The sequence below is a fragment of the Nerophis lumbriciformis genome, linkage group LG05 (genome assembly GCF_033978685.3).
Source record: "Nerophis lumbriciformis linkage group LG05, RoL_Nlum_v2.1, whole genome shotgun sequence".
Classification (NCBI taxonomy): domain Eukaryota; kingdom Metazoa; phylum Chordata; class Actinopteri; order Syngnathiformes; family Syngnathidae; genus Nerophis; species Nerophis lumbriciformis.
In genome coordinates, this window is record NC_084552.2 from 24,636,451 (window position 1) to 24,652,832 (window position 16,382).

Consider the following 16,382-nt stretch of genomic DNA (forward strand, 5'->3'; position numbering starts at 1 on the left):
TGAACTGATCCTCAACCGGACTGCCCAACCTGGCAACTTTCTAGAAGTGCTGTGTAGCTGCCATTCACACGTCATTTCTTGACTGGCAGTGAAACCACCAATCAAATCATCTTATATCTTAGCAAGAACTGTGTATATATATATATATATATATATATATATATATATATATATATATATATATATATATATATATACATATACACACACGTGTGTGGGTGGGTGGGTGTATACAGTATATATATATACAGGTATGTATGTATGTATGTATGTATATGTATATACCAGTGGTTCTTAACCTTGTTGGAGGTACCGAATCCCACCAGTTTCATATGCGCATTCACTGAACCCTTCTTTAGTGAAAAATAAAATGTAGGTTTTTTTTCAAATTCAAGACAAAGTTGTATTTTTTGGTAACACTTTAGTATGGGGAACATATTCTAAGTAACAAAGACTTAATTTAGAGTTATTTGGTTAGGGTTAGGGTTAGAGAGTTAGGGTTATAATAAGGCCATGCAGAATAAGGCATTAATAAGTACTTAATAAAGATTAGTTAAGAGCCAATATGTTACTAATTTGCTTGTTAATAAGCAACTAATTAATGGTGAATATGTTCCCCATACTAAAGTGTTACATGTTTTTTTACTGGTGCATAAAATGAACCGTGCATGAACATCACCTTGTTCAAACAACAAAACCAACACAGTGCATAAACTCACAACAAATTACACACCTGCAAATCAGTCTGACTTCTGCCGTTGCCGTATCCGTAATACGCCGATAGGGTGAAGTTTTTATTTACATGATGAGTCGGGTGTGTTTTGACCTCCGCCGAACCCCTGAGCACGACTCACCGAACCCTTAGGGTTCGATCGAACCCAGGTTAAGAACCACTGGTATATACAGTCCAGGCCAAAAGTTTGGACACACCTCATTTCAATGCGTTTTCTTTATTTTCATGACTATTTACATTGTAGATTGTCACTGAAGGCATCAAAACTATGACACCTGTGAAGTGAAAACCATTTCAGGTAACTACCTCTTGAAGCTCATCGAGAGAATGCCAAGAGTGTGGAAAGCAGTAACCAGAGCAAAGGGTGGCTATTTTGAAGAAACTAGAATATAAAACATGTTTTCAGTTATTTCACCTTTTTTTGTTAAGTACATAACTCCACATGTCGGCTTTAATGTGGATACAGAGTTATTAGTCCTCAAGATCACAACAGGTGTATCTTAATGGCAGCTTGTCTAGCAGAAGTTTGGATTGTGGTGTTCCACAGGGAAGTTGCCTGGGACCTTTACTTTTTTCTATATTCACCAATGATTTACCTTGGGCTACTGGGCGTGCCAAATTGGTTCTTTATGCTGATGATGCAACCTTATATCACGCTGCACCATCATGCAGTGTACTTAATGTAGTATTGAGTGAGGAACTAAAAGCTGTGCATGACTGGACAGTATGTAACAGACTTGTCCTTAACATCTCAAAAACAAAAAGTATTGTATTGAGGACTAGGCAAGGGTTATCTTGTGACCAAAGTTGGATCTGAGGCTAGGTATTTCAACAGTTCAACAGGGCTAAGCTCCTTGGAGTGATGCTGGACTGCAGTCTATCCTGGTCAAATCATATCAGTGATATAGTTACAAAGATGGGAAGGGCTGTTGGTATTTCCAGGAAATGTGCTGCTTTTGTTGATCCACCTCTTCTTTGCCAGATTGTTAAGAGTTTAGTCTTGTGTCATCTGGATTATTGTTCTACAGTCTGGGCGTCTGCGGAAAGTGGTGAGATCAGTAAGCTCCAGATTGTCCAGAATAGGGCAGCAAGGCTGGTTCTGGGTTGTTCACTAAGAACCAAATGCATGCTTCTCTTTCCTGGCTAACAGTGCAGAACAGGTTGTCACTCTGATATTGTTCAAATCAGTAACCGGTAGTAAAACTGCTGCTTTTCTCATGGCCCAAATAGTTCACAGTAGCACTATACATAATCATAATAACATGGAGTCTAGTGAGGGGCATTTTCTACTCCCTTGTCCCAGGAAGAATGCTTTGCGGAAATCTTTTATTTATAGATCTTTATCGCTCTGGAATAACCTGCCTTGAATTCTCACCGGCATTGAAAGTAAACAGGTTTTTAAAAAGAAAGTAATATTGTATCTGAGTCTTTAAATTAGTTTGCTTGTTGATGATTTTGTTTGGTTTTATATTGTGTAGTTATATTTATATGGTAATTATTATTCTGTGACTGTAAATTGTTTGCTTTTTTTCTTATTGATGCTTTTATTTATTTATTTTTCTGTATTGTGTAGTTATAATTATATGCTTTTACTTGTAATTGTATTGAGTTTGTGGACCCCAGGAAGACTAGTGGGTTGTTGTGGCAACCAGCTAATGGGGATCCTTAGTAAAAATCAAATCAAATCACATGTGTTCATTCATTGTTTTGATGCCTTCAGTGACAATCTACAATATATACACGTATATATACATATATATATATATATATATATATATATATATATATACATCCATCCATTTTCTACCGCTTGTCCCTTTCGGCGTCGCTGGAGCCTATCTCAGCTGCATTCGGGCGAAAGGCGGGGTACACCCTGGACAAGTCGCCACACATATATATATATATATATATATATATATATATATATATATGTATATATATATATATATATATATATATATATATTATACTTGCCAACCCTCCCAGATTTTCTGGGAGACTCCCGAAATTCAGCGCCTCTCCCGAAAACCTCCCGGGACAAATTTTCTCCCGAAAATCTCCCGAAATTCAGGCGGAGCTGGAAGCCACGCCCCCTCCAGCTCCATGCGGACCTGAGTGACGTCAGGTGCGCAACACCACCTAAATCGTTGGCCAACCAAAAAGTAACCCCAGTACGCTATAGCCAACATTCACTAGGAGATGGCAACAGACAAACATAGATCACTATTACATTCCTCCCCTTTTAGAAATGTATAGAAGTTACTCAAAATAAATAAACCCAACCAAAAAATGCAGCAGCTCAATTAAAAAACTGTACTTAAGCCACATTCTTTTCTTTTTTTTTGTAGTACTGAACTCTTAACCCTCATTTGTAAAAAAATAACATGCTTATTATACAAACAGTGTTTGTACACCTTTAACACAGATTTGTATACTGTCTTCAGAGATTCAGTTTTTTTGGTGGTACTCGAAACCTTTCTGGGTACCTGCGAAAGGGTGTTCAGCATGGTTAGAAAAATAGTGACAGAGAATAGAACAAGGATGGACAATTCAACCCTTAACTCAACAATGAGTAGATGAGTGTTATGTGTGTGTATATGTGTAAATAAATGAACACTGAAATTCAAGTATTTCTTTTATATATATATATATATGTATATATATATATATATATATATATATATATATATATATATACACATATATATAAATATATATATATATATATATATATATATATATATATATATAATAAAATAAATATATATATAGCTAGAATTCACTGAAAGTCAAGTATTTCTTATATATATATGAAATACTTGACTTGGTGAATTGTAGCTGTAAATATACTCCTCCCCTCTTAGCCCTGCCCCAACCACGCCCCCCCCCCGACCACGCCCCCGCCCCCCCCCCACACACACACACCCCCCACCTCCCGAAATCGGAGGTCTCAAGGTTGGCAAGTATGATATATATATATATATATATATATATATATATATAAATATGTATATACCTATATAGACCGACAACATTCACACTCACATTCACACACTAGGGCCAATTTAGTGTTGCCAATCAACCTATCAGGTATATATATAAGTTGATTTTCAAAGCCAAAAGGAAACGGCTCACATTTTGAGGTGACATTACCCAAAGGTCATTTTGTGTTGTGACTCTTAGAGGAAGTACAGTAGCCTACTTCATATGTATTGTGTATGACTGTAAATAACAAAATGAGTACAGTACATTCCTTTATACTAACTCTGCAAACATTTCAATTGTCCTCTCCTTCGTGACTGTAAAATAGAAACATTAAAAAAAAAAAATCATAGAACGTGTAATAATGTGAAGAATAAATGTCATTGATATGTTTGTTTTTTTAACGGTTACCTGCTGTGTTTTGGCAAGACTGACAATGAAGCACATTTATTTTAGGAAAAGATAGGAGATGTTGGCTGCAAGCCAAATGTCCCTGTTGACTATTACAGATATTGCATGTGGCATATTTGTAAAAGACGTCCTAAAAATGAATATTAGTGTTCTTCTTTTGTTAAGAACATTTCTTCTTCTTTAGAGATTATTTGAAATAAAACCCTAATTCATCTGATTGGACTATCCATCCATCCATTTTCTATCGCTTGTGTCACGGCGCATGCGCAATCCCGCATGTCATCGGCGGCAAGCTCTGCCGGCACCTCCACGAGAAGCGCGCCGGGACACGCCCCTGCTCGCTCTGCACGCATCGCGGCCACGCGCCTGCAAGGCTGCATGCAATCTACTATCAGCGCATCTGTGTCTGATGAAGACAGACAGCATAAAGATCAGCGGACCCGAAGATCCAGTGCCGGAACGTAGTTCACTCCCGTAGTAAGCATCCTGTCTCTGGCTTCCCTTCCGCGTACTTGATCTCTCTCTGTTCGGGTGTCTTATGTCCTTTGTGTTCCCCGCAGTACTTCCCCTGTCTTCCGTGATCGAGCTTTGTGCCTCGACTTCCCTCTGGATTCCGGACTGCCTCCCCCGACACGGACCTCGTTGCGTCTCTCCAGCCCCTGACCGCTTGCCTGCCTTCTCGCCTTGTCTCTTTGGTCTGACGAAGGATTCATCCAACACGCACATACAACAAACTCTGGTAACATTCACATGGTTAATACTACACATCGTTTTGCACCTATCACTCAGAGTAGCATACGCTATTCATCAAGTTCAATAAACCTACTGAACTGATTCCTGCCGTGGTGTCGTCTCCTTCTCCCGCCGTACATGACAGCTTGTCCCTCTCGGGGTCGCAGGGGTGCTGGAGACTATCCCAGATGCACTCGGGTGGAAGGCGGGGTACACCCTGGACAAGTCACCACCTCATCACAGGGCCAACACAGATAGACAGACAACATTCACACTCACATCCACACACTAGGGCCAATTTAGTGTTGCCAATCAACCTATCCCCAGGTGCATGTTTTTGGAGGTGGGAGGAAGCCGGAGTACCCGGGAGAACCCACGCAGTCACGGGCAGGACTTGCAAAATCCACACAGAAAGACCCCGAGCCCGTGTATCAAACCCAGGTCCTTCTTGCTGTGAGATCTAATATAATTATTACAACAATAATCATCCTACAAATAAAGTATTAGTATATATTAGTAGGCCTAAATGTCTACTATATGATGTTTTTTTTTTATCTAACTTGGCTAATAATCATAAGCAAAGAGCTCATGAATAGAATAGAATAGAATAAATGTATTTGAATTGGGACTATACAGTAGAACATACTTGCCAACCCTCCCGGATTTTCCGGGAGACTCCCGGATTTCAGCGCCTCTCCCGAAAACCTCCGGGGACAAATTTTCTCCCGAAAATCTCCCGAAATTCAGGCGGAGCTGGAGGCCACGCCCCCTCCAGCTCCATGCGGACCTGAGTAACGTGTTGACAGCCTGTTCTCACGTCCGCTTTCCCACAATATAGGCGTGCCTGCCCAATCATGTTATAACTGTAGAATGATCGAGGGCGAGTTCTTGGTTTCTTATGTGGGTTTATTGTTAGGCAGTTTCATTAACGTCCTCCCAGCGCGGTAACAACACACAACAACAGCAGTCAAGTTTTCGTCTACCGTAAAGCAGTTCGTCTGCCGTAAACAGCAATGTTGTGACACTTTTAAACAGGACAATACTGCCATCTACTGTACATGCATATGTGACCCACCCATAATGTGTCACATTTTTGTGTTGATTTATTTATTTTATTTTGTGGTTTGAATTCGTTTTTGGAGCTGTCATTACAGCTAGAATTCACTGAAAGTCAAGTATTTCTTATATATATATATATATATATATATATATATATATATATATATATATATATATATATATATATATATATATATATATATATATATCTTAACCACGCCCCCAACCACGCCCCTGCCCCACCCCCGACCCCCCACCTCCCGAAATCGGAGGTCTCAAGGTTGGCAAGTATGCAGTAGAACATAGTTCCAAAACATTTAATGAAACAAATGTGCTGCACAGAGTTTATAGCTAATGCTAATTTCCAACTCTTGTCCCTAGCTGGATTTTTTTTTTGTTTTTTGTTTTTGTCCTGTCCAGCTTCTCAGGCAAATCATATAGTTGATGTAGATGCCCATATCGGCTGTTCAGATTTACTTTACAAAAGAGAAGTGTAGGATACTTCTCTTGTTGCCTTATTTGTATTTGACTTTATTAAATGTATTTATATTATCATTTAGTGCAGCCGGGCCGGAGCAGGAGAGGATAGAAAGAGAGAAAAAAAGAAGACAGAGGGGGAAATTGTGGGGACAAGAGGGGGATTAGACAGAGAGACAAAAACAACAACAGCAACAACAATAGAGCAACATCAGCAAATACGACATGTACAAATATGATGGTAAAAGTGATAGCAAATAAGCAGTTAGCGAAAATAAAAAATAATACAGAAATGACAATGAGCATTATTACACTACAAATGGATCAATACAAATACCAATAAAAATAGCGCTATTGATAATGAATAATACCAATAATTTACCTCTATTATCAAAAATACAGTTGTTCAAATGCAACAATACATATACGTAATGATAACTTGAGATACGAAAGAATGCAGAAAAATGGAGGGGAAGAAAGAGAAGCAACCTACATGAACTAGCTGGGTTTTTAAAGAATATAACATTGCATCATACAATCAATCAATACACTAAAATACCTCTATCACACAGGGGGAAAAATACAAAATACTGTTGCATGTATTCAAGGAAAACATATTTTATTAAGTTTGAAAGAAGTACGTCTGTAGTTTCATTACTCGAGGTATAAAACTATTATAACTAGGAGTAGTAATTAGGAATATATTTCTCCGTTGATTTTATTTTTATAATCTAAAATAGTTTCCCTTAAATAGTAAATAGTTGCATGTAAAATTTTCTGGTTTTTTTTGTTGTTGTTTTTTTTCTCAGTGTACATGAATGAAGGTGTGTGTTGCTGGACCCGACTTGGACATTATCTGGACTGGACCTGTTTTTTTTTTTTTTAACTTTAAACGAAGCTAATTTCATTTACAACCAGGTCTGGTGAAGATAAGGTCCTTTCTTTTCTTTTCTTTTTTTTTTTATAGATAAGATAAATAAATATTTTCTTGGATAAAAAGGAAAGTAAAACAATATAAAAATAATTACATAAGGGAGAAAAAAAATAAAAAAAAGTAATTAAATGAAAATGTTAGTGGACCAGCAGCACAAACAATCAAGTGTGCTTCAGGGACTGTGTTGTGTCCCTTGCAGAAGTGTTGTCCATGTTGTGGGAACCAGAATATTGATAGCAGAAAGAAACAACCCCTTTTGTGTGAGTGGGTGTGTATGAGTGTGAATGGGGGAGGGAGGTTTTTTTGGGGGGTTGATGCACTAGTTGAAAGTGTATCGTGTGTTTTTTTCTATGTTGATTTAATTAAAAAATAAAATAAAATAAAATAAAAAAAATTAAAAAATAGTTGCATGTATTTAAGAAAAAAATACATAGTTCGAATCATTTGATTTCTTCCATTGTACAGGTTTTTTTTTAAACTACTGTACTGATCTACTGTAAGATCCAAATGCCATGTGCTAAACAGTGTGTGACACTGCCAACCATAACAATATGTGTACTATTAGTTGGTGTGTTGCGTGTGATCTAAGATAACTGCTGCAAAACGCTCTACTTAAATGAGGCTTGCGTGTGTAGTATGCGGCTTTTACCATGAACACACTCATTTACTGCACATTCATGTTATCATTCCTCTTTCTGTGGTGTTTTGCTATGTTTTGAAACATGCAGCAAACATGTGCCACTTTTTACGGGCATTTTAGAAACAGTCCTGCGGTGCATCTACAACCCACTTTTTTTTTAGCACGCTGAAGGTTGCTCCCTGGAGACGCTGGAACTAACTGTGAGCGTCTGTTGGAAAGTTTTAGATGCAAGAAAATGCATATTGCAAGAATGTTTTTTATGAAAAAACTAATGACATTTAAAAAAAAAACACTAGCGGACACCAAAACGCGTCAATTTAATTTGTTTTATTCAGCCCCTAAATCATCCAGCAGCTATACAACTATAAAATGATATTGCTAAATAGACAATATGTCTGATATACTGTGTATATATATTTATTTTTTATTTTTTTCTCACATAAATAAAGACGCAAAACAGCTCAAGTAGTACAACTTTTGTCTTGATAAATCACACTGAGTGGTAAGTAATTATATTTGCATTTTCTCCTACCAATATTGTGGGTGTTCTGGTAATCAGCATATATTCTGCATATTCATGGCTTGTGCTCCTTATTTTGCTCACTTGGTAATTCTCTGTGCACAAGGCCCTAAATCAGGGGTGCCAAACTCATTTTAGCTGGTAAAATGATGGCATAATAATTTAAAAAATAAAGACAACTTCGAATTTGTTTTCTTTGTGTTACTTTGGCCAAAAGTAGAACACGCACTATCTGAAAATGTTCACATTACAAATAATCCTCTTGGCAAAAGACTTCAAGTTAGTTGAAAATTCTGAGGAAAAAATTGGAGCCATTTCAAAAACACCATGAAGAACACAATGAACTTAGACTTTGTCTCAGTGTATTTAAAAAGGCATTAAACTTTAAGCACTTCCTGTCCAGCATTCTCATGTTGGCAGCTCACAATTAAAAAAGTGTTTGGAAAAGCATTTTGAGGTGTTTCCTCAAACCGCCGTTTTAGTGACATCCGCAAGTGCTACAACACACTCATTAATTTGTCATCATTCAAATATTACAATTATAATATAAACAAAACAATGATCAAAATGACACCACAGTTAACATAACTACAAACTTAACCGATGTGAACATGGTAGATTTAAGCAGAAAATAGAATAGAACAATCACAACAAATGTAGAAACACCATTTTTTTACAATGGAGTTCAGGGTGCACATCGTGCCGTCAACAAATTGCGAGCGCTGCACGGAATTTTAACTACAAAGATGATGGTCAAATCGACTTAAGTCTCTGCGTTTTGCCGTTTCGTATTTCATCCATTAAGTGAATAATAGACAATAAAAAAGGTATTGTGCAACGCACAAGAGGAGCAGTTGTTTGCTTACACCTGCGCTGATTGGAGCAGTAGAGGTCAACCCAGAGGGTGTTTAAAGTCAGCTGACACAACATCTTTAAACAGTGTGATGAGGGTTACACTGGAATTGCTATTGCGACATCCAGTGGACACTCTTAGAACCATACTTGCCAACCTTGAGACCTCTGAATTCAGGAGAAGGGGGGGTGGGGGGGGGGGGGTGTATATTGTAGCGTCCCGGAAAAGTTAGTGCTGCAAGGGGTTCTGGGTATTTGTTCTGTTGTGTTTATGTTGTGTTACGGTGCGGATGTTCTCCCGACATGTGTTTGTCATTCATGTATGGTGAGGGTTCACAGTGTGGCGGATATTTGTAACAGTGTTAAAGTTGTTTATACGGCCACCCTCAGTGTGACCTGTATGGCTGTTGATCAAGAATGCCTTGCATTCACTTATTTGTGTGTAAAAGCCGCATATATTATGTGACTTGTTTGTATGGAGAAAAAGCGGCCGTGACGACAAGTTGTAGAGGACGCTAAAGGCAGTGCCTTTAAGGCACGCCCCCAATATTGTTGTCCGGGTGGAAATCGAGAGAAATTGGGGAGAATGGTTGCCCCGGGAGATTTTCGGGAGGGGCACTGAAATTCGGGAGTCTCCCGGGAAAATCGGGAGGGTTGGCAAGTATGCTTAGAACAGCGGTTTCTTTCATGAAAAAAACTGCAGCTCATTTTTATACTTTGCAAACTCATCTTGCATGCCGGATTAAACCTGTTTGCGGGCCTGATACTGCCGTACGTTTGACAACCCTGCCTGAGATGTTTGTCTTTTTTAATATAACAGGGCTAATAAATGACAATTTTTTGCAGTAAAAGAGGAAATAACTGTTGCTTGGAGTTGTTATATTACTGCATGTGGCAGGAAATCCCCTAGTTACTACACGGATCTATATCACCATAACAATAAACTACAAAGAGTCGAAAAGCAAACTTTTTTCCGCTACGAATCGATCGATACGATTCATCGTCTTGATGGGATTAGGCATTTGACGTTCAACTTTTAATTGGATTTCTACTTTCTACAATGAGAGCTTATTTGAAAATCAATAGGCCAATCAATAACCTGTGTGGGAATGGAAAACCCCACGTGGGCTGATTCAACACATGGAAACATGCCTCATATGTGAGCATTGACAACTGTATTTATATGGAATTTGTCTTTTAGAAAAGACTTGTAAAAAAATGGCGCCAATCAGACCGTGGCAGGCAGACGTATGCTTTACCCAAAAGGACAACGCCACACAACCAGGGTGTACATCCCATATGGACAAAAAGCTGAAAATGCACCGCGTAGTAATATTAATAATAATAATAATAATAATAATAACACAGATAGTACTTCTTAGACTTAATCCATGTCTGGGCGAGACAGGTACACGCATGTACGGAGTTAGTATGAAGGCTAATAATGTCTTTTGTTCAGCCAGATGTCACAGGCGGTACAATTGGCAGGTGGCCACTCATTTCATTACTGCAGATTAAGACCTGCTTTAGAAATCTTGAATCTACAATCAACTCATTCATACTTTTTTTTTTTTTCCAAACGTATGCTTTGACTTGAAAATGTGTCTTGTTGTGTCGTCGCTAATGTGCACCCTGGATGTCAAGTTAGTCCACTCCTTCCATCTTACCGAGTCGCTTTCAGAGACGACGCATGTCGATTATGTTCACGGCTATGCACACGTTACACACGCCTCACTGATACTTAACATCTCTCCGGGACAATGGAACCGCCGCTTGGCATCTTAAATCAGCATTATTCGCAGATTACAATCTAAAAAAAAACATAGCGTTTTCAGTGCTTACATCATCTTGTATTGAGACAAAACTAATTGGGGAAAAAAATAACATATAAAATGATGCATCTGGAAAAAAATAGGATACAATAATACATAATTACAATAATAATAAAGTTGCTTAAATTGGTAGTAAATACTTGGCCCTATTTTGAAAGTTTCCCTTAGAGTTATTATATTATAATGTTCCAAGACCCCCACAATTGAATGGCGAAACCTATAAAAAGCCCTAAACAGGACTATTTTTACTCAAGCCCCGAGTCTAGAGTATGCTTCTCACAGTTAGTAAAAGTTTTTAAAATGTAGTTTTACACATTATCAAACAATTACAGGCATACAAAACATAACATCTTGTCAAAGTATATTTTTCTATTGGATAATCTTGAGTTAATTTACTTGTAAAACAATTAATACTGTCGCTCTCTTCCCTTCTTGCCATTAAAGGACTCGGGGCTAGAGTTAAAATAGTCCTGTTTATGGCTTTTTATAGGTTTCGCCATTCAATTGTGCGGGTCTTGGAACATTATAATGTAATAACTCAAAGGGAAACTTTCAAAATAGGGCCAAGTATTTACTACCAATTTAATCAACTTTATTATTATTGTAAGTAAGTATTATTGTATCCTATTTTTTTCCAGATGCATAATGTTATGTTATTTTTTTCCAATTACTCCGTACACGCGTGTACCTGTCTCGCCCAGACATGGATTAAGTCTAAGAAGTACTATCTGTGTTGTTATTATTATTATTATTAATATTACTATGCTATAATAATAAATAATAATAAATAAATAAATATAATAAAGTAACCAAAGAAAAAATATTAACTATTTACAATGTAAAGCAGAGAAAACAAATTGAGGCTAGATTTGAATCCACCGTATTGTTTTTCCTAATTTTAGAGCTGATAAACACATATAAACTCAACAAATGTCGTTGTCATAATTTAGTTTTCCATTTACGATTCCTAACCACAAAAAACAAATATATATAAAAATGTGTGACATCATTTTTATTCTTAGTCTAACAAAGTATAGGATTAAAAAGACACTTTGCAATAGGCCACACATACAAAAATCAATATATTTGCATATAATCAACTTGCTTTTACAAAACGGAGTGCTCAATGTTTCCAGGTGAAAATCCAGCAAAAGTCACATAAATATATTCCTAAATGTGATCACAAACCAACACCGTGGTGCGTTATTAATAGCCTGAGGTGTTCAAATTACAACAGGAGGTAAAGAAGTTGCAAGATAAATCAAAATGTAATTGTAAAAAAAATATAATTTAAAACCCAATCACATCATTACACCGCAAATGTTAAATACAAAATATAAACCTTAAATCACTTCTTTTTTTTTAAAGATAACAAAAAATGGAATACAAAAAAGTAAATTCAAGTAAATGTGTGTCCAGTAACACAGTAGAGTAGACAATGCATATACTTCTAAACATACATATATTTCAAAAAGTATATATACGTATACTTTTTTAACTCTATTGCAAGAATTATTTGGCCAACAAAAGTAAGTTTGATGAGTATGGTAGTGCAACTTACCAGGCTCAAAACCACAAGTATATGTTGTGCCTTACATATGCTATTGAAAACTCACTAAAACTATCTAAAAATCAAAATGTGACATTTGCAGAAAAGATAAAAGCCATAACAAAAATAAATAAACATTTTGGGCAATTTGTTTTCTTAAATGTTGGGGGAAAGATATGTCAAAGCAGCAGCTTAGTTTGACAGTGAAAACTAAACCTGTGTGTAAAATGTAGTTTTAAAAAAGAGTGCTTTTGAGTTTGGGCCAATTAATTAAATGGGAAGGTTTTGTTTGTAAGGGGAGAGGGTTTTTATTTAGCATAGCCAGACTGCTCGCGAGCTCCTTGTTTGTTTTCTTGGCTAAACTAAGCAAACTAGCTGCTAGCTTTGGCCCGTTTATATTTGTTTTTTTTCCATTTCAAGTGAGCCGTAAAAGACATAGGAAAAATCCTGCATGTAATTCCACTTTTCCAAAAGAGAAAATTAAACAAAAACATACAAAAAAACAAGGCACCAAAAGGCTTTTTTTTCCTCATTTGATTGAGCCTAATCAACAAGTGACAAACACAAAAGCTCCTTCTCATAAATGAATCTGAGAGGGTTTCTTTTCGCTTTAGGGTTGCAACTAGCATCTATTTAAACACAGAAAAAGTGCCTTTTCATTCACAGTGAGTTAAAGCAACACAAGTAAAAGTGTTGTTTTTTGACCAGGGGTGTAACAGTACCATATTCACGATTCGGTACATGCCTCAGTTTTAAGGTCACGATTTGGTTCATTTTGAATACAGTAAGGGAGCCAATTGCAAAACAGCTGATCTTTTGGATAAACAACTTTAAAGAGGACCTATTATGATATAATGAATGCAGCTGAGATAGGACAAGCGGTAGAAAATGGATGGATGTAGTACAATGTTGAGTACGAGTGTTAACAATGCCAAAGCTTAAAATGTTTCACCGCCATAATAACCAACATTAAAATACAGTAGCGTAGTAGGCCTAAGTATTCATTAAAAACAAGGCAGCGGTTGTACTTAACAAGTATACCATTCCCACAGACAGAGTAGGATGGTTCTCTTTGTGTCTTAATTGCTTATTTTGGCGTCGACTACGGCCTACAGTAGTCCGATTGTAGCAACTTCCATTGAAGACTGATAAACCTTAGATAACAGCTCGAGTCACCTCATTACAATATTTAATTGAGTGATTCTTTGGCGTACTGCGAGATGGAGCCCACGTACGTACCAAAGTTTGAGAATCCCTGGTCTAGGCCACAAAGAGGTGTGTTAAATGTAGGTCAGAATCACAATAGGTCCCCTTTGAAAGACTTGAAACAGGAAATTCTCCAATGAATAACATTTGCCAATTAATACAATAAATAAATATACATTTTACAGATGCGGGGGGGGGGGGCACTTTGGTCAATACATGCTAACCTATCTGAACAAAACATATTAGCTTTGTGGTATAGGTGACAAAACAAATCAGTGTGATATCGAATGATATGTGTCATTAATAATAAATTAGTTGTTTTTTTTAAAACAAGCAAATGGCCAATAACAAACAAGCCAAAAATGTCCCCCGCAACGCGCTTGGGACGCCCCTACATAACAGAATTTCTTTTTGGGCAATTGCCACAGTAATAGTTTCAACAATGTGTATTTTTGTTCTATTTTGAGTAAATGAGAGTTTCTTCTGGTTTCTGGTTTCTTGCCCCGTTGCCCATCTCTACACGTGTGCTGTGTGGGAAACCCGTACGCCTCTGTACCGATAAAACTGAACATACCCTTTGAAGTACATGTGATGTTACCGTACTGTTCGCAGAGTCTTTGTGCGGCTATTGTGGTTGTAATCCTCACCTACCACAGGTAGGCTACACGTGTGTTCGAAACAGGCTGCTGCCAACTTGTTTGAGCGCCCGTCTGCTTCGGAGCGGGACGAACCACAGCGCCTTCCAGTGGGTGCCGCACGCTTCGGCCAGGGTCAGCTGCCACGGTCTCCTGTGGCTGTCGCTGCCAAAAATGAAACCATGCCAAATGAAAATCTGCTGAATTGAAATGAAAATCGTGGCAATACTATTTGCTGGAGACTTACATTTCACTTGATGTGAGTGTCATTTGCTCTAAGGTGGTGGTGTCCTGTCGTTGGGGGCGTCACATAATCAGACACAAATGACGTGTTTTAAATGAAACAAAAACTTCAACACGTAAAGAGGCGTAAACTATTACTACAATTTTTATAAATACAAAACCCAAAACCAGTGAAGTTGGCATGTTGTGTAAATAAAAACACAATACAATGATTTGCAAATCCTTTTCAACCTATATTCAATTGAATAGACTGCAAAGACAAGATACTTAACGTTGGAACTGGTAAAATTTGTTATTTTTTGTAAATATTAGCTCATTTGGAATTTGATGCCTGCAACATGTTTCAAAAAAGCTGGCACTAGTGGCAAAAAAAGACTGAGAAAGTTGAGGAATGCTCATCAAACACTTAGTTGGAACATCCCACAGGTGAAAAGGCTAATTGGGAACAGGTGGGTGACATGATTGGGTATAAAAGCAGCTTCCATGAAATGCTCAGTCACTCACAAACAAGGATGGGGCGAGGATCACCACTTTGTCAACAAATGCGTGAGCAAATTGTCGAACAGTTTAAGAACAACATTTCTCAACTAGCTATTGCAAAGAATTTAGGGATTTCACCATCTACGGTCCGTAATATCATCAAAAGGTTTAGAGAATCTGGAGAAATCACTGCACATAAGCGATGATATTACGGACCTTCAATCCCCCAGGTGGTACTGCATCAAAAACCGACATCGCTGTGTAAAGGATATCACCACATGGGCTCAGGAACACTTCAGAAAACCACTGTCAGTAACTACAGTTGGTCGCTACATCTGAAAGTTCAAGTTAAAACTCTCCTATGCAAAGCCAAAGCCATTTATCAACAACACCCAGAAACGCCGCCGGCTTCGCTGGGCCTGAGTTCATCTAAGATGGACTAATGTAAAGTGGAAAAGTGTTCTGTGGTCTGACGAGTCCACATTTCAAATTGTTTTTGGAAACTGTAGACGTCTTGTCCTCCAGAACAAAGAGGAAAAGAACTATCCGGATTGTTATAGGCGCAAAGTTGAAAAGCCAGCATCTGTGATGGTATGGGGGTGTATTAGTGCCCAAGACATGGGTAACATACACATCTGTGAAGGCACCATTAATGCTGAAAGATACATACAGGTTTTGGAGCAACATATGTTGCCATCCAAGCAACGTTATCATGGACGCCCCTGCTTATTTCAGACAATGCTTCCTCCCACCTCCAAAGACATGCACCTGGGGATAGGTTGATTAGCAACACTAAATTGGCCCTAGTGTGTGAATGTGAGTGTGAATGTTATCTGTCCATCTGTGTTGGCCCTGCGATAAGGTTGCAACTTGTCCAGGTTGTACCCCACATACCGCCCGAATGCAGCAGAGATAGGCTCCAGCACCCTCCGCGACCCCGAAAGGGACTACCAAGCCACGTGTTACAACAACTTGGCTTCGTAGTAAAAGAGTGCAGGTACTTGTTGTCCAGACCTGTCTCCCATTGAAAATGTGTGGCGCATTATGAAGCCTAAAATACCACAACGGAGACCCCCGGACTGTTGAACAACTTAAGC

The 16,382-nt window shown here is 37.9% G+C and overlaps 1 protein-coding gene across 2 annotated transcripts in view; it reads right to left on the reverse strand.

The window, feature by feature from the left end:
- zdhhc21 (zDHHC palmitoyltransferase 21) overlaps positions 1 to 16,382 on the reverse strand; it is a 28,970-nt gene that overhangs the window by 2,743 nt on the left and 9,845 nt on the right. The window contains exons 7-8 of one of the 2 annotated variants that reach the window (XM_061961062.1): positions 14,810 to 14,853; positions 14,575 to 14,727 (exon numbers count right to left, since the gene is read on the reverse strand). In XM_061961062.1, coding sequence (XP_061817046.1) covers positions 14,589 to 14,727; positions 14,810 to 14,853 — 183 coding nt within the window. In that variant the 3' untranslated portion in view covers positions 14,575 to 14,588. Of the gene's footprint in view, positions 1 to 12,138; positions 14,728 to 14,809; positions 14,854 to 16,382 lie in introns of those variants that run through there. The other variant, XM_061961060.1, reaches the window with a different exon arrangement.